We start from the raw sequence: 26,958 nt of genomic DNA, 5'->3' as shown, positions 1-26,958 counted from the left end.
GGCCACTCTTGGTGGCGGACTGTTGGTAGAAACGCCCTCCTTTCCACCTGGGCTTCTTACCCGACCTCCAGTCTGTTACGTCTTGGTGGCACAGAGAGAGGACCAGACCTGCTCGCTCACCAGAAACTGAAGCCCTCAGACCCAGCTTAGGGTGTCCCACTCACCCTCCAAATGTGCTTCCCTGGCTTGTTTTGTTTAGATAGTTACCTGGGAAAGGAAGCCCTCAGCCCGCCAGTATTGTCCCACAGATAATACTGCGTCACTTTATTGACTCCCACTTTAATTAGGGCCTTCGGGTCTTGCCGCTCATAATTAGTTTCCGTTGCGATGAGAGTTTCAAAATTAAATTGGGATTGATTGCCTGATAGCAAAGCGGAAATAAAGCTCTGATTCTTGACCATGTATGCTGCTTCCCTTGGCATGAGTTTCTCATACCAAAAATAACACTGCAGTAGCCATGGTAACTTTCCATTTGGTCTAATCCATGTCATCTCTGGAGAAAGTAGGATGTTATTAATAGTGTTTGTTGTATGGGAAGAAAACTAAAAATATAAAAACTCTTTCATTACGTAGGAGGCCAGTCACACCGGCGCTTTCAGGGAATAAGCTCTCCTTTGCAGAGATTTTGCAGAATTTAGAATGTGTTTAGGGGCCTCATGTGGACTTGTGTACAAAGGCCCTGGAAAAGAATTAAATGGGAGGCCAAGAAGGGAGAGGGGGATCAAGGATGTGCAATCGTTGCTGGCCTCCGTGGAGTTGAAGCCCGAGATGAGATGTTCCAGCCATGTTCAGGGTCATGACATTAACATCCGAGAAGGGCTTCACAGTAGGCAGTCATTTCACAAAAGACCACTGGATCTGGGGTGAGAAAAGGAAAGGATATTTTGTTTATGCCCAATGGAAAAGAGTTTGGAATGAAGCTATTCCAGATCTGTAGCCTTAGTGGGGCACATTCAAGTTTGGAAGTCTCTGAGTGTCAAAGGGAGTGGCCCCATCCGTGTGTAAGCCCTCTGTTAGCTGGGGTGGGGGGTGATAAATGACACTTGGGGCATGCTCCTGCCTTTGAAGGACTGATCACAAGAGCCTTAGGTCATAGTGTCATTTCATTATATTTGCAAAAGGCTGTCCAATGTCTGAGTTCCTTCACAGGCTATCTCGCTGGAGTTGCAAAGCAAGCTCTCTGAGGTGGGCAGGGCAGTCGTTGACCCCTTTCCACAGAAGAGAAACTGAGACTCAGGGCACCTACCTGCCCGGAATCATTTAGTGGGGAACCAGAAGTAGAGATCAGGTTTTTTGGCCTCAAGCCCAGTGTCCTTTCTATGACGCCATGTGAAGACCATTGAAACCTGAAACGACAATATCGTCTGTGTTAATCCTTCAGTTTACAGTTCAGTTGGGAAGGAATAGTGTGAACCTCAGTTTTCAGAAGAGACTTCAGGGAGGATGCAGAACTGATTTTCGCAGAGTGGGCAACCCTCCTGCAGGCGGTGGCAGGTCCATCTTTAGGTCCCTGGTGAACTACAGAAGGAATTTTGTGAGAAGCACCATAGATTTCATTCCTGGACCTGGTAATGGGAACAAACCCCCACTTCTGGTCCCTTGTGTCTCTGATTTTTCTCGGGTGTGGGCAGGGGAAAAAGGAGCTGAAACTTGTCACCTTACCAATGACTGAGGAAGGTGGGTGTGGCTATGTCAGGAAACTTCAGGGGAACCCAAGAGATGAGCATTGCTGTTCAAGTGCAGAATAGCCAGCACCTTTCTGAAAGAGTGTAAACAGAGAGGTTGGAGTGTGGAGTGGGTGGATAAATGAATCAGTGAGTCTCAACTAACCAGTCTCTAAGTCCAGTGGCAGTGGTCTTGTCAACCACAAGTCATGGTGGAAGGCAGTGGATTTTTTGCTTTAAATCATTTCCCTTGCCCCTGGAAAAAACACTTGGAGCCGTTATGAATGCATATTACAGCCTGAGGTGTCCCGTCCGCCCATCCCTGGAGGGTTGGGTCCCTGGAGCTTGTCGTTAGAAGCTGCCTTTCTATGTCAGAGTGAATGTGGTGGAGCGAAGGTCCTGCTTGTCTTCGCTGTGGCCGGTGCCTTGGTCTGCCTGCTGCTGTGAGGTAGAGTGATACCTCCCAGTGTCGACAGGCCTGAGTTGCCTTTGTTGTGGGGCTGATGCATCATCAGCACAAGATGTTGTAAGATGGAAAAGGCCACTCGGGAAATCTCTTTCCAAGTGACTCAGCCCCTCCTCGTGGCGGCTGCGAGTTGCTCATTTCCTTCTCCTGCCCTCCAAGAAAAAAAGCGTAGCGAAGGTTTTTTTTAAGAGACCTAAATGCATTCCATTGGCATCTGGGAGCTATGGGGATCTGGTGTCAGCATTAGGGGAAGGACATGCCTGACAGGGGCTGGGTCCCAGAGCCCCTTGCCTGCAGACCCCGGAGCTTGGATCCTGGCCGAGGCCTTGTTTTTGTTGGAGAGACATGGGTGGGAAGCGGAGACGAGACTGGGATCCTGGGAAAATTCTGTTAGTGGTTTCAGCACCTCCAGGACTGTGGAGAGATGGGCCTGTGCCAAACACTGGGGAGGTCACTGGAGAGTCAGGGTGCTCAGCCGCAGAGGTCTTCCTGTTCCACCACATGAAAGGTCAGCAGTACACAGAGGACCCAGGCCTCTGTCCTTGGGTTTAAAGATGTCAAAGACAGCGCTGAGGCCTTTTAGCTGATGCACATTTTGGATGTCCCCAGGACAGCAGAGGAGACTTGGACTGTCCAGGCTGGGGAGGAGAGGAAAGGAGTGCCTCATGGGGTTGAACACCACTGTGGCATCTCTGTCCTCCTCTGGATTTCCAGTGCGTGTCCACAGCCCCTGGGAGCTACTCTTGGAATCTGGCTTGGGCCATGAGAATGTCACGGCTTATTTTTGTGGCTTATGAAAGAGCTGTAATCAATATTTTAGTTTGTATGGAGAACAACTCTCCCCGGCGTTCACTCTAACACGTGTGTGCTTTTACAAAGCCAGGTATGCGCAAAGACCCAACAAGCTAGAATCCTAGATTCTTGGTAAGATGGGATTTGAGGGACTGTTGAACCAACCTCCCACTCAGAATGCATCTGCTTATTCCCAGCCTGCACCGCCACGCCCGGCATGTGTATTGAGGGCCTACTGGGTGCTGGGGAGACACAGTGAAAGTTCCCGCCCCGAAGGAGCAATTCCGTGTGTGGTGGTGGAGATGGACGTGAAAGCAGCTCTCTCCGAAGTACGTGGAGGTGCAAATGCAGGGAGAATACGCAGCATACTGTGAGGCCCCAGGCAGAGGTCTTAACCCAGCCCTGGGTCAGAGAACTTCCTGGAGGAGGTAACAGCGAGCATCTCCTAAAGGAGCAGTAGGTAGAAGAGGCATGGGGGAGAGAAAGGGCATCAGGCTGAAGCGGAGGAGTGGAAGGAGATGAGAACGGAGAGGTGGTCCAGAGCCTGTGTGCTGGGCAGAGGGGAGCAGTGGACAGTTTGGATGTGGAGTGGGGTGAGGGTTGGAGGTTGGTCCCTTTGTGTGTAGGATGAGTTTGAGGAGCATAACCAGAGTCTCCCCTAACTCTTGCCTATGTCCTTGAAGCCGCCCGTCAGCTCTGCTCGTCCTTGCCCAGCTCCTATGATCCTCCCTCCGCCTTCTTTTTAAGCCCCTTTTTAACACTCATGGTAAGGTCTTGTTTCTTACTTCACAGCAGCAGATAAGACCATCAGGCACAGTATTTTTCCATCCCCACCCCTGCCCCTAAAAGCTACAGCTGGATCCAGATCCAGATCCAGATCCATGATCCTCGCTTCCTTCCTCCAGCCTCTGGAGATGAAGTGTCCCGCTCCCTGACCAAGGCCAGCGCTGCCGCCTGTGCCTATGACCACCCCCTTCTTTGTCACCCTCAAAGACTTCTCGGGGACAATCAGTCTGTCCCTCTCTACCAACACTTTTCTCTGAGCTTATAAACATGCTCTAGTCTTTCTCATTCTAAAAATAGTCCTCATTTCCATATCCTCCTTCCCTGTGTGGTTAACATAGTCTCTACTTTGTCACTCCCCGCTGGCCGCTCAGCCTCCTTGTCCCCACCTGGCCAAGTCCACTGGATGCCAAGTCCAGTTCTGATTTTATTGGACTCTCTGCTGCACTTGGCATTGATGGCCATTCCTTCCTGAAAGACTGCTCTCTCAACCTCTAGGACACTGCACTCTACTTGTTCTCCTGGGTCCTTCCTGACAAGTCCTACCCTATTATTATAGGTATAGACTGAACGTTTGTGTCCCACCAAAATTTATGTTGAAATCCTAACCGCGAATGTGATGGTATTTGGAGGTGGGGTCTTTGGGAGGGGATTAGGTCGTGAGGGTGGAGCCCTCATGAATGGGATTAGTGCCCTTATAAAAGACACCCCCGAGAGTTCTTTTGCTGCTTCTGCTCTGTGAGGGCACAGTAAGAAGAGGGCCGTCTATGAACCAGGAAGCAGGCCTTCACCTCTCCAGCACCTTAATTTTAGACTTCCCAGCCTCCAGAACTCTGAGAAATAAATGTTGCTGTTTTTAGCCACCCAGTCTATCGTATTTTTCTTATATCAGCCCAAGCAGGCTCAGACGACTGTCTTCAGTTTCTCTTTCTAGCCCACCTCTTAAAATCCAGCGTCCCCTAACCCTCTTCTCATAAGCCCTCTATACCCCATCTCTTAGGGGGGCATTGAGATAGGATTCCCCCTCTATACTGAGGATTCTCAAGCTGTGTCTCCAGTCCAGCCCTTCTCCACAGCACCTGGAGACCATGGTCTGGTGAGCCACTCCATCCAGGTGACCCACGAGCATCTCAGGCTCTGTGTCTTCTTCCACCAACTTGCTCCCTTCACTTGCTTCTGGATTGGGAGTTGGTGGCTCAGTCATCTTCCAGAGCTCCCATGCCTCTTCCTCCCATTCATCTTCGATGTCTAATCAATTATAAGTCTTCATAATTTTACTCCTGAACATTTCTCTCATCTGCGTCTTCTTCCCTGTCTCTACCACCAATCCTGCACTAATTCAGGCCTCCTCATCTCTTGCTTGGAATTCTGCAGTAGCGTCCTAACGTGTCATCCTGCCCTAAATCTTCATAGGAGGTTATTTCCTCCCTATTTGATGTTTCTAGAGATGGGGGGTGTATTGTACCCTGAAGGTGCTACATTTGAACAACTCTGATTGCTAGAAGGTCTCTCCTCACATGGAGTCAAAATCTCTGCACCTACCGTGTCCACCTTATTCTGCAGTTAAGTGGGCATAATAGCCCTTCGGGTGCATTTTCCCCCTCCGTATTGTGAACATGTCTATTTTGATGCCACATTAGTTGATATGAGTGGATACCTAGACATAAAACAGGAGGGGGACAGTTTCCACAGGGAAGCAAGAATGTGTGACCCTTCATCTTGGGATGATAACACCCCAGGCCTTCAGATATTTCAACACAGCCCTCATGCTCCCTTTAAGTCTTTTCTGTATAGACTAAACATTTTCGGTTTTTTATAGACTTTGGAAGACTTGGGTTCTAGTTTTCAGTCAATCCCTTATTCCATAAGTCTGAGCAAATGATGAAAATTCAGGGCCTTGGTCATGTTTTCTTTTGTGAGATATTAATATTCTTGCCACCTGTTTAACTCCAGGGACATTATACGGACTCATGAGACCTGAGTTGTATTGTTTGGAGTGTCTGGTCTCTCTAAGTCCAGCTGCTGTTTCTCTGTTTCAGCCCATGACATCTAGCATGGTGTTGTGTTTTAAAGAAGCTTTCTAAACGAAATATGTGGGTGTCAAGTGCTTTGAGCTCCTCTGGGAGAAATATACCCTTAAAGTAATGTGTGAGTTGTATATTGAAAGTGGTGGAGTTGATGCTTGGCCAAACCCATCTTGTGATGAATCATTTGTTTTACTGAGAATCTGCCCTGCACTTAGCCCAGGCCTATGATGTTCTTTGTCCCAGTGCAGATTTCTGAGACAATTGTTAGTCATGGGACTATTTTGGAGAGAGAGAATTTGGAAAATCATTTATTCCACACCCTACGTTGGAAGGCTTTCTGAATCTTTGGATTTTCCTCTGTGTGTCTGGCATATCTTGTTTTTCCTTCCAATTATATCTCCTAGTGTCTGTCAACCACAGTGCATTTTGTTTACTCAGTAGTACCTCATTCATTTAAGGTGAATTAAGACAAGGATAGTATTGACTTCAATTTTCTCATTTCTTATTCAAGAGCAAATAGGGCATCTATTTTGGTGAACAGCTATATTCCAAATCACTCATAATTTGAATTAAGATGTTGAATTAGGGGCTGGCATGGTGGCATAGTGGTTGGGTTCGCGCCTTCCACTTTGGTGGCCTGGGATTTCGCCAGTTCGGATCCTAGGTACGGACCTTACCACTCATCAAGCCAAGCTGAGACAGCATCCCATAAAGAAGAACTAGAAGGACATACAGCTAGAATATACAGCTATGTACTGGAGCTTTTGTGGGGGTGGGGAGAAGAGGAAGATTGGCAACAGATGTTAGCTCAGGGCCAATCTTCCTCACCAAAAAGCATACCTTTAAAAAAAAACGATGTTAAGTAGCAAGTTGAATTACCAGTGGTAAAGATTTCTGGATTGGATCTCCTTGCATTCTGAACTTTGGTCAGCTGATCCTCAAACCCTTATCTTGAGGTCTGCCTCAGCCAGGGCAGTCTCTGTTTTTCATTCTCCATAGATGTTAACAAAGCACTACTGTTACTGAATGGAATCTCACTGCCAGACCCAGCGATTAATATTTCACTTGCATTGTCTCATTGAGCCTGTGTGCCAACCTGGTGAGAGACAGTATTCTCAGAAGTCACTTGAGGATGTGGTTAAAGGAACAAAGCGGGCACAGGGGTTTTTCACAGCTCAAACTTCTACTTAGCTTTTATTTGAAGCCCTTCATTTCACTGGCCCCTAAACGACTCAGGGCAACCAGTGACCTTTAGCCTTCACCGTAAGTGTGGCACGTCTGATTTCCCTCTGACAGGAATCAGAATGCAGGGCTGCCTCATGGGGGTGACTCGGACGTCTGCTCCTCTGTGGCTGTTCCAGGAAGTCATATCTAAATTTGATCTAGAGGGGAAAGTACCTGCCACAGCTTTCAGCGGGCAAGATGTTAACAAGTGGCCCGTTGAAAATCTCATCATGTTTCAGTTTATCCATTACCAGGGAAAGGCGAGACCCCTCTGGAGCCGAGTACTGAGTGAGCCCATGAGTAAATAACGCCTTGCCAAGAGGGTAAGAAACGCGAAGGGCAAACCCACGGGGGCCAGGTGGGGGTGGGGGAAGATCTGAAGGTGTAATGAGTGTGTTGAGCGATTTCTGCCACATGTGGGTGACCTTTGTGGAGGAAGAAGCCATTCTTGGTGTTGAGTGTGCTGCATTCTGTCAAACTTAGAATTCCTCCTGCAGTTTTTAGACCGAAATCAGTCTCCTTCAGTGAAAAATAATTTTCAGTCCCTTGGTGTTCCATCAGAACAAAACTGAACTTCAAAAGCAATGGCTTCGTGATCCGGCAGGATGGGAAGGTGTGAAGGAGACCTTGCCCAGAGAATTTATTGAGGATAAAAGGCACCCGGAGTTGAGCATCAAAGGAGCCGTGGGCACCAATCCGAATGATTCTAATGTGATTAGTTTGCCAAGGAGGATTGAGTTACTGCTGCCTGCTTAGAGGGTACGCTGCTGTCAGACTGCAGTCTGCACGAATTAAAATTAAATTAGTCTTTTTCATTTACACACATGGACAGCAGAATTTTAATGGGAATTTCTCAGAACCTTGATAAGCAAGGGATTCCACAGATATCCTCTTCGTATTTCCTATTCGTGGTTTCTGAGCCCCTTTTGACAAGCGTTTGATAAGGTTTGGTAATGAATAAAATGAAATCTCTTCACTTTGGGCTCTCTGGGGGTTTTGATGGCATTTTCCTGTCGGCACTAGGGTGTGATGGCCCCTGTATCATCATTTGTCTGTGAAAAGAAAAATCACATGTAGTAGGAAAATGAAGCATCTTAATTTAACAGCAAATTGCAAATCAGTTTTTAATGGTGCTGGATGCGAAGCTGGTGTAAAGTGTGATAAATTACACAGGTTTAATTATAAAATGGTAAAATGGCATCAAAACCCATCTGCAGAATCTTTGCTAAAGAGAAGATTCTTTCTAGGATTTAGAAAAGAGAGATTTATATCATCAAGGCACTTAAACATTAACATCAAATTAACTGTTTCAGAATGCTAAAACTTACGGAGATTTTATGAAATCTTTTTACTACTGCTTCCTTTCTCAGAAGGGGCCAGACACCCTCACTGACCTCAGATATAAGATGGAGAACACTGAGAATTTCAGCAAAACGACTTGTAATTTATTGCTAGACATTCTCCTCAGATGTCTTGTCTCCCCAGAGAGGCTGTAACCTCTGTCAGGCCATGGAGTCTTTCTTACCCACGTCTGCGTTGCCCCTCAGATCTAGCCAATCAGGCCGAGTGGCATTGTGGGCACTCAGCAAGTCCTTGAGTTTAATTGAAGGCACAGGTTCTAGTGACTGTTACTCTTGATTTAAAATTGACCTCCTGGGGCCGGCCTGGTGGCGCAGCGGTTAAGTGCGCATGTTCCATTTCAACAGCCTGGGGTTCGCCGGTTCAGATCCCGCTTGCGGACATGGCACCACTTGGCAAGCCATGCTGTGGTAGGCGTCCCACATATAAAGTAGAGGAGGATGGGCACAGATGTTAGATCAGGGCCAGTCTTCCTCAGCAAAAAGAGGAGGATTAGCAGCAGCTGTTAGCTCAGGGCTGATCTTTCTCAAAAAAAATAAAAAATAAAATTGACCTCCTGATTGTTAGTGCAGAATGGTGCCCAACAGGGTGAAGGATGCGTGAATTAGAAGCTGCCTCCAGATGCTGCCTCACTGAGCTTTGATGTAAGGATGGAGAGGAGCAGGTTCAGAGGCAAGGGGCCCAAGTGAGACCAGAGGTCCCCATTTGTCAGGAGCCCAACACCTAAAAGGCAAAGAGGCATCAGGGATGCACTCAGGGCCTCTCCCTGCTGGCCCATGGAGTGCCTTTGTGTGAATTGGAATAAGGCGCCCATTCCTCAAGACATACCCTATTGCCATCTGCAGGGCAACTGTTGTAATGAATGCACAGATTTTCCACGGCTGTGTATGAATGGCACCTCCTTAAATGTGGTACCACGGTGCTGTACATGTCCTGGAGCCAATGGCCAGGCTGCTGTGTGCCCCGTCCCCCGCCCCCCCGCCACTGGGCTGGGCCAGGCTGAAGTGCCATGCCACCATTTGCTTTTGTCCACCAAACAGGAAATATAAAATTTGAATTTGACATTTTTTCTCTCTGGACTTCTATTTACAAAGTTAATGTTTACTCAAAGGCTTCAGCTTTAATCACGGTTATTAGCATGAGAAACTATCTGTCTAGCCTAGCACCCCAGTGGGAAAGCTAGATGAATAAATTCAAGTCTTTCTTCATTTAGATTATAATAAAATATTTTTAGTCAAGCCATAAAGCCGGCGAGTGTCAATAAAAGGTGACACAGAACCCAGCGTACGAGTTGTTTTGTTTCAAGGCCATAGGATTGCCACAAATGCCATCGCCTTCCGGTCTACCTCAGATTAAAACATTCGAGGACTTGTCCTGAAAGTTTCTGGGCTTGAAGCTCCTGGAGGACTGGAGTTTTAGTTCTCAGTCTGTGGGCAGGGTTAGGACTGGCAGAATTAATTGGGATTTATTCATTCTGGGAGTTCATGATCAATTTATGCAGGTTTTCAACGGTAAAAATACCAACTGGATCTCAAAAAGCCCTTGATATACTTTGGAATTTGGTTAGAAACAGATCCACTGCTTGAAGTTCAACACAAGGCAGGGATTCCAAGGGGCTGAGCTTCCGAAATCTCCAAAGAATCTCCTTTTTAGGCGGATTTACTTGCAAGACAGTCCGAGCTGTAGCAGCTTTAGCAGGCTTCAGAATGCTTGTGTGATGGTCTCGAAAGTACACTTTGTCCAGAGTCAGGGAGCTCAAGCCCTTCATGTGTTTACAACGTTTGTTAGGGATTGCAACGACACAGGCTTCGTGTCATCACAGGTCTTGCCTGAGTTCAGTGGATCTGAGATGAGGGTCTCTCTGGGCCCCAGCCTGGGCCCCCTGGTGACAGTTCACAGCACGACCCCAGGGGGTTTCCCACCAGCTCATCAGAGGACATGGGCTTCACTCAGAAATTAGGCACACTTTACATGGTGACCCAGAAGTCCAGTCAGACTTATAATTTTGTCTGTGATCATAATTTCTGGATGCGATTTGTAGAAAAATGAGACCTGTGGAATTGTTTTGTATAACTTGATGAGAACCCTGGACACTCCCTCAATTGAGTAGACCCATCCTGGGCAGAAGAAAGAAGCTTTTGTTTGAGAGCCAGTGGCATTCTGGGTGTTATGGCCCAACACTCCTAACTAGGATAGAACAGCCCAGAAGCTTACTCCCCCACTCCTCCTCCTCCTCTTTTCTTGCACACATTCCCTTCCTCCTCTTTTCATTTCAAGCAAGTTAATTGCCAGCCCTGATCATAGAATGAATGACTAGAAAATCATCTCAATTTTTAAACGTTAACAAAAAAAATAGATGACTAAGTCTCCAGGGCCATGCAGGACACATAATCTCCATCCCAGGACCTCTCAGCCTTGTGCAAAACATGAAACTCTCTTGTGCTCTCCTGCAGACACTGTCACCTGTGTACTGTGGGTGTGTGAGCCAGCTGCAGCTAACCACCGGTGCTTGCTAATACTGAGACAATGCACGCACAGTGCTTGCCCCCAAGGGAAGGTGCCTTCTTACAGGTGGCAGCATCACCCTGCACAGGTGGAACCATTTAATGCTACTCAAGGCCTCAAGAACTATTGACTTTGAACTGAAATAAACAGAATAAACAAAGCTATGCCTACATAGAAATTGGGTGTCCTAACTTCTAACCTTTTTATTCCATCAGAACTAAATTCTCAAAGTCCAGCTATCTCTAAAACCTTCTGATAGGTTTTGTTGTTGTTGTTGTTGTTGTTGTTTGGTGAGAAAGATTGGCCCTGAACTAACATCTGTTGCCAATCTTTCTCTTTTTTTTTTTTCTCCCCAAAGTCCCAGCACATAGTTGTATATCATAGTTGGAAGTCATTCTAGCTCTTCTATGTGAGATACCACCACAGCATGGCTTGATGAGCCATGTGTAGGTCCACGCCCAGGATCCAAACTGGCAAATCCCGAGCCACCGAAGCAGAGCACATGAACTTAACCACTCAGCCACAGGGCAAGCCCCCATTAAGTTTTTTGCAAGGAGGCTAGAAGAGACTCTGGATCTCATGTCAGCCCTCGCTGGGGTCCCCCTTGACTAAAGTTTCTCAGCCAGGAGTGATACGCTAAGTTTGTGGCTTTGTAGGTGGTGGCTGTAGGGCCAGATAGGGTAGGGAAATTGTCAGGAGACTACTGCAGAAGTTTAGGGAGAACAGAACAGAGTAACGTCAGTGGGATTAGAGTGGATGTTGGTAAGAGGTAGAATCAGGAATTTCTTGATCAGTAGAAGCCAATTCTGAGCGTTCTAGTTTGGGTAATGAGGGCAGAGGAGGTGCCCACGACCGGGGACGGGGCAGAAGAGTGGGCTTTGCAGAGAGGATGGGTTGCCTTTGTGCATATTGACATCCGAGCTCTGAAGTGGATTCTGGTAAATATCCCAACCAACCGTAAGGGCTGGAGATGGAGAGTCGGGCATCGTCAGCACATTTCAAAAGTGCTAGGCCTCCGGCCCGGCCCCATCCAGGCCGCTCTGCTCACTGCAGCCAGATTGATCTGTCTGAAAGCATCTTTTTTTGTACTTGTTGCCTTCTGGGGCAGAGATTGTCCATGACCCTGGGCTCCCTCCCTCCCCCGCATCCGATCCCTGCCTTCCTGGATCAGGAATTGGTCACAAGTGACAGGTGGTCCAGCACAAACAAGCCTAGGTCCCAAGGGGAGTTTACTGTTGCCGTCATCAGCTGGGGCTCAGGGATGTGCATGCCACCGGGACACCTTCCATCTCTTGCTCCTCTTTGCATGCTGATTTCATTCTCTCAGGCCAATCTGATCCACTTGGTGGATCAACATGAGGTGAAGCAATCTACATACTTCCAGTCTCGTGACATTTTCACCAGAGTGGGTAGAGCCTTCTTCACTCAGTTCCACTTAGAAAAATCCCAGGAAGAACTCTGATTGGGCCAGCTTGGGTCACGGGCCTTTACCCGGGTCAGTGGTGATGGCCAGGAAGGTGGGGTCTGAACCACAGGCTCGGAGAAAAAAAAGGAGTTCTCCTGGGCGGTGGAGGGGGTGCAGAGGGGGTGTGTGTGTGTAAAACCTCTGTCTGCTTCACCCCTCTCCTCCCCAACCAGAACTTCTGACCAAGCCCAGCTGCTTAGCTCAAATGCCCAGCATACCCTTCCTGTTCTCAAGTTTTTGTCCACAAGGCCCAACCTTGATTCCCCATCCTTTCCCTCCTCCTCTCTACCCTAGATGGGGCCACAGTGACTTTTATCATTTTGACCCAGGAGCAAAACCAAAGGACAAAGAGGTGGAGTCACTTGCCCAGGCCGCAGAGCTGGAGGGGCAGGGATGAGATCCAGGCACTGGGTCCCAGAGCTCAGGGATGTGTTAAACTGTTTCTCTGTGTGTGGTCTTCCAGGACACTGTGCCCTGTGAGGGGAGGGCCCAGGGCCGTCAGCCCCTGCTAGCAGCCTCAGGGTTGCCAAATTGCTTGGTCATGACTGTCGGTGGCCCTGATATGGCGCCTCTTGGGCCTCTGCAGTCTTTCCCCACCCTCAGCTCCTGGGCCTGGGGACGGGGTTTTTCCTGGTGATTTGCACATTTTAATATTCTATGGGAACTGGAAGCTTCTCTCACAAGCAGGGACAGAGTAAACTAAATATTAATTATAATGCAGTTGACATCTTTTTCTAATCCTCTCAACTGTCTCCTACATGCAAATGAGCATCCGAAGCCTTCTCAGGGCCTTTCCCACAGATCGCTGTCCCTCATCCTGGACTTAGGAACCCACCCTCCTGCAGAGGGGGTGCCATTGTTGTGCCTGATTTGAAATGCAGGCTCTAATATCATGCAGCCCTTGCAAGATGTGCCCCAGCTCCATCCCTCCCTGGCTGGAACAGCTTTTTCTGCCTCCGAGAACCGTTGAAATGTGAGTTTCCATGTTACTCGAGGTTCCTGGCACGTCTGTGGAGCTGGCTCTGCGCCTCCAGAATGTGTTTTCCGACCATCTCCTGGGCTCCGGCTATTCCGGCCTGTCAAGACCAGACTTGCTGGGCTGCAGAGATGTTCATTCCAGATTCAGAGTGACGTGTATGATTTTCAGAGCCAGCCTCAGCAAGCTAGGGCTGGTCCTGGCTGTGTAACTGGACCAGAAGTGCTGGGGCCGGCGGGCAGCGAGGTTTCTTGAAAGGATTGAAGAAACCGGTGTGAGGCAGCTGGCAGGCAGTCATCCAAGCTCCAGGCTGCTTTCCTTAACTGCTTCCCTCGCAAACACTGACGCTACCGCCCCCCCCCCCATGCCTCCGTGCACCAGACCGTGAATACCTCAAATGGGAACTATTTATTTTATATAACCAGATGAGTAGCATTCTGATATAAGACCATAATAACAGTTAACAATTAGTGCTGTCTATGTCCCAGGGTATATTGTACATGCTTTACAGATGCTGATCCATTTCATCCTTATTAACATCTCATCACATTCATTAGCCCCATTTTGCAGACCAGGAGCCTGAGGCTCTCCAGAGAGGTAAAGTCACTTGCCCAAGGTCACACAGCCCGTTGGTGCCACAGTGGCCTGTGGATGGAGGGGACAGGTTGGCCATGCTCTTAAACACTGTGCTGTAGCATCTGTTGACATCAGGGTTATTAAAATGCTGGTGATAGGAAAGATGTAGCTAGACTCAGATTTCCATGAAAAGCAGCAATTAGAGTAACTTATGAATTTACTGAGTAAACTTCAGTTTGGTTGGACAAATGTGGGCCTCATCTAACCCTTGCATCTACTCTAGTTATCAGTTTACCTACTTCTCATCTCAGAGGCCAGAACTAATGACTGGGACCAAGATGAAGTTTTCGAAGTGGAGCCATGTGAGTTGGTCACCATGACATGGTAGTTACTAACTCTCTCTCCCTCCCTCCCTTTCTTCCTTTCCTTCCTGCTCAATATATACTTATTACTTAATTTACGTACATAGCACTTTTTCTTACACCCCACCACCCCCAAAAATGAACCACTCCCAAACTTCTGGTGAATCAAATTTAGGCGAGCCTAGGAGTAAGAGAAATGGGTCCTGCCTGCATCTTCCTCTCATGGTGGCTGTGGTGGATCTGGTCCCTGAGATGAACCTGGCAAGGCCTGTGGGCAGAATGTTCTTGATCCAAAGCCTAGCAGCTCCCCTTCCTCCGGAGATTGTGCCCCAGCTGCTATGTGGGGTGGAGCTCAGGATGGCCGGCCGGAGCCCATGCTGGTGCAGCGGAGCCCATGCTGGTGCAGCGAAGCCCAGCTGTGTCTCCAGCCTGCCCGCTGCCGCCTCCTCCCTCAAGATGAGGAGCTCAGGAAACACGGAACCAGACTTGCCCTCTAGGAGTGAAGTGCAAATTCAGGGGCGAATAGTTAGAGAATTTGAGCTTGGGGAAAAAGTTGTGTTACTATAATGTAATGTGGTCATTATTAACATTTATAACATTTGTGTGAGAGGTTGATTATTCCCAAGTTTTCTTGCTGTCTCTCTCTGTCTGGCAGTTGAGGAACATAAAATGCAAAGGGCCAGTGACTACTGATTTCCACTCTGGGTAAACTGTCTGAGAGAGCAGAGCTCTATTATACTTGCTCTGGGGTGCCACGATGCCCTGTCCCAGATGCCTGCCGTGCCACGCCGACAGAGGAATTGAGAATGACTTAGGTCCAGCCAGTCTTTGAGGCAGCTGGATTCGGAAGATCTGCAGAGACACGTGTGAGAGAGCTGGAAAGTAGGGGCTAGGAGAAAAGGCCACAGGAACGGGAAGGGATTTGCATCATGTTCTTGGTTCCTCTTTATTTTCCCAAGACTGGAAGCTGTGGGAGTGTGGGGACCTGCCCTGATTCCGTCTCTTCTCATGCTTAATTCTGGAGTATGCATAAAGTAACAGTGCACGTGAACAGTGTGTGATTTAGAACTTCTCTCTTCTATCTTTTCCTCAGGATGTGGTCTCAGGCAGGGCGGGAGGAGTCGTAGGGCATTAGTAGAATCAATCAGAATTTGGCCACACAAATGAGATACCACCATTGCTGAGGTACTGGCATGTTTCCTTAAGTCACTAGAATCTACTTTGTAGCCCGAGACCCCAGAACTAGCCTAGGCCCTGACTGAAATGGCTGCATTTCGGGGAAAATTCAAATCCCTCCCAGATGGCAGCAGTTAAGTGGAAGGGCACACTGTTAGTAAAAGTTTGGTTGTTTGGGGGAAGCCAACAGAATTCTGCCAAATGTCGCAGTCACATCTGACCTGTCCCATTCCTGGTCCCCAAGGAGCACAGCTATCAATCACAGTGCTCCCAAAGATGCAAATGGATACATTTTGCCAAATTTTCTTATGCAGTCAACCCTCACCAACCATGGGGTCGATAGCCCATCAAAGTACTTCTCTATAGCGGCAGAATCATAGCCGGCAAGGTCAAGGTTTTAAAAATATAGGCACTTTGGAAAAATAAAGGTTGTATTAATATATGTGATTAAAACAGTAAGTGAAAATTCTAGAAGGTATGCACCCCAAAATAACCACTATTTAATCAAGCATCCACTGCCAAAATAAGTACTATTTAATCCTGAGGGTGACGACATGTGGGTGACTTTTGAATTGCCTTTTCAGTTGTCTGGGAGACACTGCCCACATCATCTGCTGAGGCAGAAGCTCCCAGCTGCCAACCTGACTCCTTTTAACATGGTGGAGCCCTCCCTGGCTGGAAATGAAGAGCCCTTTGCAGTTGCCCGCTCACTCTGGAGCCGGCTCCCTTCCTTCTTCCCTCCTCCGTCCCTCTCCCTCCGCAACCCCTCTCGCTCTTCACTCCCTCCCTTTGTCTTCCCCTCCTCCCCTTTTCAAATACAAGTCTAGGCAATTGTGTGGCCTCCTAACTTTTCACAAATTATGCAAGAGCTTAAGGGCGTATTCTTTGAAGTCTGGTCTTCCACTCCATCTTATTTGGGAGGGTCCATCTTACTGATCTCCTTTCCTCTCCTCCCTGGGCACTGCCCTGTAGTGCCTCATCTCCCAAGTCTGCAGGGGGAGAGAACAATCATTGTGGATTTTCCTCTAAGGAGTTAGGACAGAAGTAACAAGATAGCTGATTTTATATTTTTTGGTAGCAAGTGTAAAACATTATTATCTCAAAACCTAGAGTAAAAGATTGTTGCATATAAAAATGCTAAGAAACCTTACTGTTTATGAGAGATGCTGAGGAAGAGAGAGAGGGTGGAGTGGTGGGGAGTGGCCTAGGTAGTTGGCATCAGAAGGAAGGAGAATGCAAAGACAAATACGGGAATAGCATTTGGCATCTGGGTGAGTACAGTTTCATTGGGAGGATACACAGAGGATAGGACCTGCTGCTCTCTGCGTCTTCGGAGCTCAGACCAAGAAGCCGGCTCAGGGCGCAGCACAAGGGCTTTAGGCTAGGCATACAGACTAACCATTGAGGAGGCTAAATAGGGGCCCTGGTCACGGTATCCTCAGGATTTAGTTCAGCTGCCACTGGCAGGAACACTCAAAATAACAGGCTTAAACAAGATCAGAAGATCACATGGAAGACCTGGAGGCTGGCAATCCGGGGCTGGTGTGTTGGCCTCACAGTTAGGAGGGACCTGGGCTCGTTCCGGTCTTCTGCTCCCCCATTCCTAGGGTGTGGCTTCCTCTTCATGGTCCAGGACGGTGTTGCAGCTCCAGCCATCACATCTCAGCTTAGAAGTCCCACCGACACTGCAGTTTACCCTTCTTTGGCCAGAGCTTGTGGCCAGTCATGTGGCCACATCTTCCTGTAAGAGAGGGAGATTAAGGAATGTCATCCTTTATCTGGGTGGCAACATGCCCACCTAAAATAGGGCTTCAAATAATTGGAGAGAGAAGAGGAGAACCTCCATAACTAAGAAAAGTCACAGATGTTCCTCATCTCGGAGTATTTGTACATTCAGTGAAAACAGAGCGTCTGATACCTTCAGGCATTGCCTGAGGGCAGTGGGGAAGAAGGCAGATGGGTTTCTGTACTCCTGAAACTTACAATCTAGGGGGAGGCAAGACAGACAATAAACAAGCAGTAAATGTGGCCCAGTTGACAATCTACATTCTATACGCAAGTCTTTCCACTGCGCTGTCTTCAGATGTACCTGTACATAATTAACGATGGGAGCAGACAGTGTCAAACATCACTGCTAATGCCTGCCGGCATCTTGGGCAACCAACATCAGCATCTCTTTGATAGGAATTCAGCTCATCAAACACTCCGGAGGGCCTGCTGTGAGAAGAGTGGTGGGGAAGAGGAGCGGGGAAGAGTAAACAGTAAGCCAGAGCCCCACCTTGAAAGTGGCCCGGAGTCATTCTCCAGCCATTGCCCTCATGGGCCAACATGTCCAGAATGACTCGAGTGTAAGAATCCAGCTGTAAAACCCCAAGGCTGTTTTCTTTTTCTTGAGTGGAGAGGATCTGGGGCTCTTGCTTTGCTAAGGTGCAGAGCAGTGTAATGAGGATGGTAGTGTGGTGGTTCCAATGGGCTTTTTGAGTCCAAGCTGGGGAAGTTGAGAAAACATAAGGACGTGGCCTTTTCCTGCTCACTTGACCTTCAGCCAGCTGTCCCTGAGCCTGGTTTTGCTGGGAACCAGGCAGGTGTCCAAGTTCAGTTCCCATGATTTAAGTGGGCGTGTGTTCTAAATTAAACCTGGAGCCAGTGTTGCCCACCCAGAACGCCTGCCCTTGCCGCTGTGCGATGACCCCAGGTCCCTGATGCTCAAACTGTCTGAGGTGAGGGACCAGTTTTTTAAGTTTCAATTTCCAACCTGTCATAAAAATGAAATATTAGAAAAATGAAATTAAAAAGACACAAAATACAAACTTAGACTTCTGTTCTTAGATTCAAGAGACATAAGATTACCCTATCCAGTTGCTCGAAGAGTTTCTACAGGCTAACTGAATTCCTGAACTGGAGTTTGCCAGTAGCAAAGAAGCCAGCGCCATCAGTACCTGCCTGGGGACAGCAGTGTTCTACGGGCCCAGGCCCAGGGCCTGTCAGGGACTGCTGCCCTTTCCAGCTCCCTGTTAGGACAGTTCTGAGGAGAATGAGGAAGCTCTTTGGCTGTCTAGGTGTCCCTCATGCCCCACCCATCTGTCTCTGGCACCCATGCCCAGCTCCCCATGTTTTTAACTGCCCCCTGAGTAGATTGATACAAGAAACAGCTTGACTGGCTCTCTTATCATAGTCCCCATGTGCAGGGGAAAATTTTATTACACACTTGGAGCCAGAGAACTGAAAGGTCACAGCTAATTGTAACCATTATCCAGGCTCCCCTACCTAAACAGCGCTTTTGGCATATACTGGTCTGATCAGCAAAGCAGCCAACTACAGGTGGGGGGTCATCTCCAGCTGGCTGGCCTGGCCCCGCCGGCCCGAGTAGGGCAGGAGGTCACTGTTGACCCTGTGTTGCAGTTCTCCAAGGAGAGGCACGTCATGGACAGGACCCCCGAGAGGCTGAAGAAGGAGCTGGAGGAGGAGCTGCTGCTGAGCAGCGAGGACCTGCGCAGCCACGCCTGGTACCACGGCCGCATCCCCCGACAGGTACCTGCCGTCCTCCCTGCCGGCGCAGGCCCTGCGGTTCTCAGACAACGCCCAGAGTGATGACCCTGCAGGGTCACACTCCAAGGCCACACAGGAGCCAGCTCCAGTTTAGCTAAAAACAAATACTATAAAGTGGTCTATGATGACTTAACTTGGGCCCATCTCTAAGGAGACCTTGGGAAGAGCCGAGGTCAAGAATCCAAAGTACATCTCCATATGCCCAGTAAATGATGAAGGAAAAGCAGATGTTCCTGTGGTCAGCAAACACCGAGTGGGCAGGAGGCAGCAGCCACAGGGTGGGAACCTGAAGAAGTAGGAGGCCGGGCTGTGGTTCAGATAATTGAACTCTTGGCCGGCTGCCTACAGCCTCATGTCCTTTGGAACCTGCTTCCTTGTTAAGGCAGTGGCTTAATAGGTGAAGAAAGGGTATCTTCGGGTGGGTGCAACAGAGCAACGAGGCCACCTGTGGCCTAGTGGGGCCAGCAATGATTCCCTCTCCATCCTTCCCCTCCCCGGTCCCCTGGCCTGGAGATAGCAAGAGGAGAAATTACACCAGTGACCACAGACTCACAGCCTAGAATGTACTTTGTGTGATTGTCTTTTGGGTGATAACCGTGAATAATGTTTTTTATTTAATAGTATAGAAGTTGAAAAATAAAGTAAGTACAGAATTGAGGCGTAGAACTCCCCTTGGGTTTTTATTGTAACCTGATCTGGCCAGTCATTCACCCAGGACATAGGACGAAAAAGGGTGCGGTGGGGGGAAGGGCATCTTGTTGTGAATTATTTTTTTAATGTAGCAGATTTCTTAATGCTATCAAGGAAATAATCCTTATTCTAACTCTTTTTCTAGTTTAAAATTGTAGAAAATACAGAGAGCAAAAAGAAAAAAATTAAACTCTCACTCATAATTCTCCCTCCTAGAGGTAACCTCTCTGAACATTTTGATGTAAATCCTCCAAGACTTTTCTAAATCAAGTATGAGATAATACTGAATATACTCTTTTGCAGCCCACTTTCTTCACTTAACAGCATACCCTGAGAATTTTCTCCTGCTCTAAAATCTCCTTCTGCACCACCCTACGTTGTATGGATGTCCATTGTGTGCTGCGCTGCGATTTTTGGGGCATTCTCACCAATATCATCTAAGATAACTACCATGTTCATAACTATAATTATTTCCTCAGGCTCAATTCCAAGAAACGGGATGTCTGTGTGAAAATATTTTTAAGGCGAAGATGCAATTTTAAAGTAACAATGGTAGCATACTATTCTAAGCTAACTGATCAAAGGTTGGAATGTCCTGGAAAAATTGTCAAAGTTTATGAAACTGATGCCTGTTGCCACCATCCTTCCCTTATCATGATCAAAAGTTGGTTTCCCGCTTGCCATGAGGTAAATTTTCAGCTGCACCACATTCCAGATTGTACGTCTGAACACTGCAACAATAACAACCACAGTCAGAGCCAACACTCTACTCCTTTTCGTCTTCACAGCTTTTCTGTAGGCTGTATTATCCCCATTTTACAGATGACATAACTGAGCCACAGAGAGATTACATAACAACTTGTCCAAAGTCACACAGCAGAGCCAGAATGCAAACCCAGGCAGTCTGGCTATCGGAATGATTGTGCTACAACAGGATATAAATTCTCCCTTTGCTATAAACATCAGCATCCTCATAGTTAACAATTTTTAAGCATCTACTGTGTTCCAGGTACTGTACTAGTGCTTTGTGTATATTATCTATACAAATATGTAATCCTCCCAATAACTCTGTGGGATGAGGGACCCAGGCCTGACTTTGTTCCAGCTCCTCCCCCGAGTACTCTATGTGCCCAGAACCCACATCGAGTCTCTCATTCCCCTTGCCTCCACCTGCGTATGGACCCCACCGCCCCACTGAACAGGCCTTGAGAGGGGCGTCTTAGGAGAGGGGTCTGAGGATGACTCACAGATGACAACAGACACCCTCCTCCACCTCTTGGGGGCGGGCATCAGACCAGCCAGACATGAATTTTCTTATTTATAATTTTCTGTTGCTTTACATCCTTCAGGTCTGCATAAATGTCATCTTCTCATGACACCCTCCTGACCACCCCATTTAAAAGGACAACCCTCATCCCCTCCTGAGGACTTCTTATCTCCCTTCCTGATCTACTTTTTCCTTTACAACATCTGAAATACCATACCTGTTGCTTATTTATCCTCACTAAAATAGAAGCTCGATGACAGTGGGGACTCTAGACTGCTTTATTCACTGCTGTAAACCCAGTGCCCACAAGAGTCCTTGGCACATAGTAGGTGGTCAGCAAATAGTTCTTAAATGAATGAATGGATCCTCTCAGAATCTGACATCTGAAAAAATAAAGAGCTGACTGAGGAAGAGAAGACATAATAGCATTGTCTTCTGTGGCCCAAAGGAGCGGGGAGCAGTGCCCCTTTTAAAAGGAGTGTAAGCTTGCCTCTCTGAGGCCTCACTCACCATTTTGTCCCAAAGGTGTCAGAAAGCCTTGTGCAGCGAGATGGCGACTTCCTGGTTCGAGACTCTCTGTCCAGCCCTGGAAACTTTGTCCTGACCTGTCAGTGGAAGAACCTCGCTCAGCACTTCAAGATCCAGCGGACGGTGCTGCGGCTCAGCGAGGCCTACAGCCGCGTGCAGTACCAGTTTGAGATGGAGAGCTTCGACTCCATTCCCGGCCTAGTGCGCTGCTACGTGGGCAACCGCCGGCCCATCTCCCAGCAGAGCGGAGCCATCATCTTCCAGCCCATCAACAGGACGGTACCCCTGCGGTGCCTGGAGGAGCGCTACGGCACGTCCCCAGGCTGGGTCCGGGAGGCCGACCTCACCGAGGGAAGGCCGGATGTGGCCAAGAGGCTGAGCTTCACCACGGGCGGCATCCAGGCCCGAGAGCAGAGCTTGACCAGGGGAAACCTCCTCAGGTGGGTCGGGGCCTCATCAGGTGGTGTTGCGACCGTGAGGGGCACTCCAGACGTGCCCAGGCTGAGTTAGGCAGACAGGAGCTCACCTTGGAAGAGGGGAACGATGAAAGAAGTTCAGAAGAATGCCAAGGGTTGCTGGGAGAGCAGGCATGAGGAAGTGCGTGATTAGTTCCCAACTGAGTTGAGGCCAAAAATAAATGATGCAGTTGCTGAGGAAGCGGAGGGCTGACCCGGAGAGACTTTGTGAAGGAGGTGGGCTTCCGGTTGGTCTGAGGGCTGGGGACAATCTGGACAGAGGCTGCACAGGGGAGACAGGGGACGGTGTTCCAAGGGGGTCAGCTTGAGCATAAATGTACAGATAGAAAGGGGCAAGGGTTGTTTGGAGTGAGTAAGTTGGTGGCGCTGGAGCAAAGGGTCCATGTAAGGGGCTGGCAGGGGTAGGTTTAGGGAGGTGACCGTGCCAGATCTTGGAGGCCTTCACGCCAGGCTGGGGGGTTTGAGGGGGCCTCAAAGACTCGACATGGTGGACGGGGTGTCCTAAGAATAAAATGGGATAGCAATGCCCAAGAGGGGTGAGGAAGAGAGGAGCAGGAAGACCAGTTAGTGATCGTGGAGGGTCAGGCTATGTGGGTGGAGGACAGGGAGAGTCAGGAGTGGGGCGAGCCAGGCTTTGGAGGAAAGGCCCGTTGCACCATCTGAGATGTGGCTGTTGGCGTGCCGAGGGCTGGTGTCCAGCAACAGTTTTGGGGTTTATGAGGGTAGTTAGGCCTGAGGGCTTAGAATTAGGCTGGGTCCACATGGAAAGGGTGGTTGACTTGGTGAGAACAGATGAGATTCCGAAGACAGGAGAGGTCAAGAGCCTGGGGGCTGCAGTCAGAAGCTTGGGAAGGGGGAGAGAAGAGGTCAGAGCGCTGGGTGCCCAGCTAAGGCACCTGCCATGGACTATCAGTGCCATGCCCTGTGTTTGTATAGGACCTGCCCCTCCTGGAGCTGAGAGTCCTGGTGCCAATTGTCTAACTGGTGTCAGGAAAGGCAAGCAGAGAAGAGGCGGCGTGGCGGGGCATAGGCCAGCCCCCAGCCCCTCCGTGACACGGCTCCCCTTCTCTGGCTCCCTGTCGTCTAAGCTTACACACTTAAACCAAACTGTTTTATTCCACTCAGAGGTTTTCTTTCTGGACCAGGAGGAAATGTCATAAACTGTAATTTCTAGACTGCAAAAATTCACAAGCAAAATACGGCAAGCTGTGGGTAATAACAAATTATGGCCATGTGCAACCAGGAAGCTCCGGTAGATGTTAGTCATTGTCTGGCTGTAGACCCTGCCTGCCTGGGCCCAAATGCTGGTCCACCACTGACCTGGTCAACCCTGGGCAAGCTACTTACCCTCTCTGGGGCTCACCTTCTTCATCTGGAAAGATGGCACTTGTGAGGGTTAAATGATTTAAGATAAGCAAAGTGCTTAGAACAGGCAGGCGCATACTAGGTAAGTGTTAGTAACCATAATAGTAATGATTTTCTGGAGGGCAGAATGTAGGACTCAGGGCAGTTGCAAGGACGGAGGCAAGAACTGATATTTAGAAATTCTCCTTTTCATAGTAATAAGGTTGCACTTAAGATCCTTTAAAATATTAAAGGGGTTCCTTTTCTTCTGTTTTTTTGGGGAGTGAGGGTTGACTGCTCACCTGACCAACAGGGACGGGGCCAGGGCGTATTTGGCGACACTGGGAGCCCCTGCCAACTGTGGTGTTGCGGGGGAAGGCCTCCTGGTCTGCCCTCAGCAACCCGGATTTAAAATATAATGTTTTTTAAGATAAGAAGTGAAAGAAAGACTGAGAAAGTCGCTGAGTCAGTGAGACACGCCTAACAGAGCCGCTCTTCTGATTGCCCTTTGAAAGCAGAGCTCCCTAAGCCTTGTCACTCTTGCCACAGGCGGTGGCCCAGCAGCGTCAAAGCGTGGGGGTGGGGCGGGCTCCGCGGGAGGATGGCCGAGGCCCCGCCCCTCGCGGCCGCACCTGCGCTGACGTCACGGCCGCCGCGGGCACAGGTGGCGCTCGGGGCCACGGGGCGTCCTGTCAGGCGGCGGGGCGTCCTGTCAGGCGGCGTTCTGGCCGGTGGAGCCTGGCTGCTCCGGTGACCACTGCTAAATAGCGCTTCGCAGAAGCCATTGCCTTTTGGAATTTGCCTTCTGCCCTGCCTTATCTCTGAGGGGTTGCTGGAACTTTCTCTGTTGCTGGGAATTGGGGGTTTTTTTTGGTTTGTTTCTTTGGTGCTTGCGAAGGTAGGAAGGAACTTGGCCATTTCTATCATGGAAACTTGTGGGAGGGCCGTGAAAGTCCATTACACCTGGGCGGGTGCGTGCTTTCTCTTCTAGCAAAAGAGAGATTCTGTTCCTTGGTGCTAATTAGAGAAATTGCCAGTCTGGGTTGGCAAGGGACAGAGGAGTGCTAGCTAGTGTGTCGAACGTTCCAGTCCGCCTGTCCCTCTGTGGCTGTGCTGGGCCTTCTCTTGCTGCTTGGTGACCAGGCTCAGCCCTTTTCCAAACTCAGCACGAGCAGGCTGGCTGCGGGGTCACTCAGTGCATCTGGGAGGATGGGTCTGACAGCCTCCCCGGGCCATCCTGTGGATGATTTGGGGGACGCAGAGATTTGCGCTGAGATGGAAACTGCCCCACAGCTTCCTTCCTAACTGTGACCCTGTGCGGCATGGCGGAAAATGCATGTTAGGTAAACAAGTCATTCCTCCTGGGTCTGTAAGTCATTTGGGGCTCAGTTAAAAGTACACATTCCAGTTCATCAGATTTTCCTGAGAGGAGGGTGAAACCTTTACCCTGCGCTGCTCAGCGGGATGGACAGGCTCAGAGGAGGCGAAGTTGGACCTAACAGGGTTGGTGGTGAGGCCGGGGGGCTGGAGCCCAGGCGCAATCACGTGTTCCTCTCCCCATCAGTGATTTCTTCCGCCGGCAGACATTCCTTTACTGTTGGGGTGTGCTGTCGCTCTCATTCTGAGCAATCTTTTTTTAAAAAACTTTCCATGATGCTGCCTAAAGGTTTTCTGATTTAATGACCCGTTTTTGCCTCACTTGTCTTCTGCTTCAGAAATAAAGAGAAGAGCGGTAGCCAGCCAGCCTGCCTGGATCACATGCAGGACAGAAGAGCCTTGTCCCTCAAAGCCCACCAGTCCGAGAGTTACCTGCCCATTGGTAGGTCTTTGGGCCTTTGGGGTTGGAGGGAGACCGTGTGCCCCGATTTCCTTCAGGCTGCTTTCCCTGCTCCACCTGGTCACCTAATTTGGGAACAACATAAGGCTCCGTGCCTGCAGGCTGGAGGGTGCAGGGTTTATAGAACCGTATCCGGGTGTGAATCACTGAGCTGGACGCTTTATGTATACTAGCTCTTAAGCCTCGTAACAAGCCTGCAAGGTGGGCATGATTATCCTCTTTTTGAGGCTGAGGAAACTGAGGCACAGAGATTAAGTGACTTGTCCAGAGTCATCCATCTGGTCAGTGACTAAACCAGTGTGTGAACCCAGGTTTTCTGGTTCCAAGCTCCTTGCTAACTGGTGGTTTTCATGACGAATGAGCCCGCTTCCTCAGTCCCCTCCCAGGGCAAAGGGTGGGTGAGTCAGTCCTGGGGCTCCTGGTAGAGCAGCTGTCCAGAGAAAGCCCTCTTCCTCTCTATCTCCTTTCAGACCTAGAAGAGTGAGAAGGTGTGGGATGTGGGGAAACTGAGGAAGCAATTATGTTGGTAGGCCGTGGGACTGTTTTTCATTATTTTTATAACTGACCTTCCTTGGGACCACAAGGTGACTTTCCTGATGCCCCTTCGTAACCTGCCTTTATGTGGGCTATGTCATCTTCTTCTTCCTTCCCAGTGTGTCTCTAGCTCTCTCTTAAAGCTGGCGAGGATCCCCCTGGCTCTGAGGGTGACTCAGGGCTCTGAAGCTGTGTGGCTAAAGACTTCTGTTCCTTAGGGTGAGATAAGATTGCTCACCGCCCTCCAGGCCCAGTGTATTTTCCTGTTCTGACTGTATAACCTCTGTGACCATAAAATGACATTGCCGCCCAGCTGTCGGCAGTCACTGGGATTTAGAGTCCTCCAGAAGTGGGGTGAGGCCAGCCTAGAAATGTCCTAGACTGCTCTAGATTGGGTGCCAGGGGGTCATACTGAGTTATCTTTTGAGAGTGGAAATCGAAACCCAAGGACATGACTTGAGGTTGGGCAGCTATCACTCGAGTTTTGTTTGTCTTGTGTTCTCCGCACAGCTGAGCTTTTTCTGACCCTCTCTCATCTTCCACAGGCTGTAAGCTGCCCCCAGGTGTGGACACCAGCCCCTGCCCAAACTCACCCGTTTTCAGGACGGGCAGTGAGCCCACCCTGAGCCCAGCCGTAGTTCGAAGGGTCTCCTCGGATGCGAGGGCGGGGGAGGCTCTGAGGGGCTCAGACAGCCAGCTGTGCCCCAAGCCACCCCCAAAGCCCTGCAAGGCGCCCTTCCTTAAGGCCCCCCCGACCCCGTCCTCCTGGCTCAACTCAGAGGCCAACTACTGTGAACTGAACCCAGCCTTTGCCGCAGGCTGTGACAGGGGAGCAAGGCCACCCTTCTGTGCCCAGGACAGCTATGTGGAGCTGCTGACAGCCAAGCAGAACGGGGCGCCAGGTCCCCGGAACTCTGGCACCAACTACTTGATCCTTGATGACGACGATGGGGCAAGGCCTTGGGAGCCGCCAGCAGCACAGATGGACAAGGGCCAGGAGGACGAGCGGGAGTTTGTGATACCACTCCTGGAGACTGCCTCCTCGTTCAGGCCCAATGACTTTGAGTCTAAGCTCCTTCCTCCTGAGAACAAGCCCCTGGAGACAGCAATGCTGAAGCGTGCAAAAGAGCTGTTCACCAACCACGAGCCTAAGGTCATCGCCCAGCACATGCTGAGCATGGACTGCAAGGTGAGTGCCCTGGCGGGCGGGGCTTTGTCCTGGCTTTCGAGAGTTTGGAAGGGGATCTGTCTGGGCCTCCCTCTGCCTTACCCTTTAAGTGTTTTTACTCACAGGAAAAGACGGAAGATAACCGGGTGTGGGGATTTATTTAAGGGGTGGGACAACTTATGCACAGGCA

At 49.4% G+C, this 26,958-nt stretch overlaps 1 protein-coding gene across 11 annotated transcripts in view; it reads left to right on the top strand.

Moving 5' to 3' along the window:
* The window catches only part of BCAR3 (BCAR3 adaptor protein, NSP family member), a 189,776-nt gene that overhangs the window by 140,885 nt on the left and 21,933 nt on the right, over positions 1-26,958 (top strand). For 4 of the 11 annotated variants that reach the window (XM_044749209.2, XM_070486852.1, XM_044749210.2 and 1 more), the window contains 4 exons: positions 18,778-18,906; positions 21,407-21,849; positions 24,945-25,048; positions 26,146-26,789. In XM_044749209.2, the coding sequence (XP_044605144.1) occupies positions 18,778-18,906; positions 21,407-21,849; positions 24,945-25,048; positions 26,146-26,789 (1,320 nt within the window). Of the gene's footprint in view, positions 1-7,158; positions 7,280-18,777; positions 18,907-21,406; positions 21,850-23,874; positions 24,573-24,944; positions 25,049-26,145; positions 26,790-26,958 lie in introns of those variants that run through there. The other 7 variants (XM_070486856.1, XM_070486855.1, XM_070486854.1 and 4 more) reach the window with 5 other exon arrangements.

The sequence above is a fragment of the Equus asinus genome, chromosome 16 (assembly GCF_041296235.1).
Source record: "Equus asinus isolate D_3611 breed Donkey chromosome 16, EquAss-T2T_v2, whole genome shotgun sequence".
NCBI lineage: Eukaryota > Metazoa > Chordata > Mammalia > Perissodactyla > Equidae > Equus > Equus asinus.
Note: the sequence above shows the minus strand (reverse complement) of the source record. Positions and strands in the feature narration are given on the sequence as shown.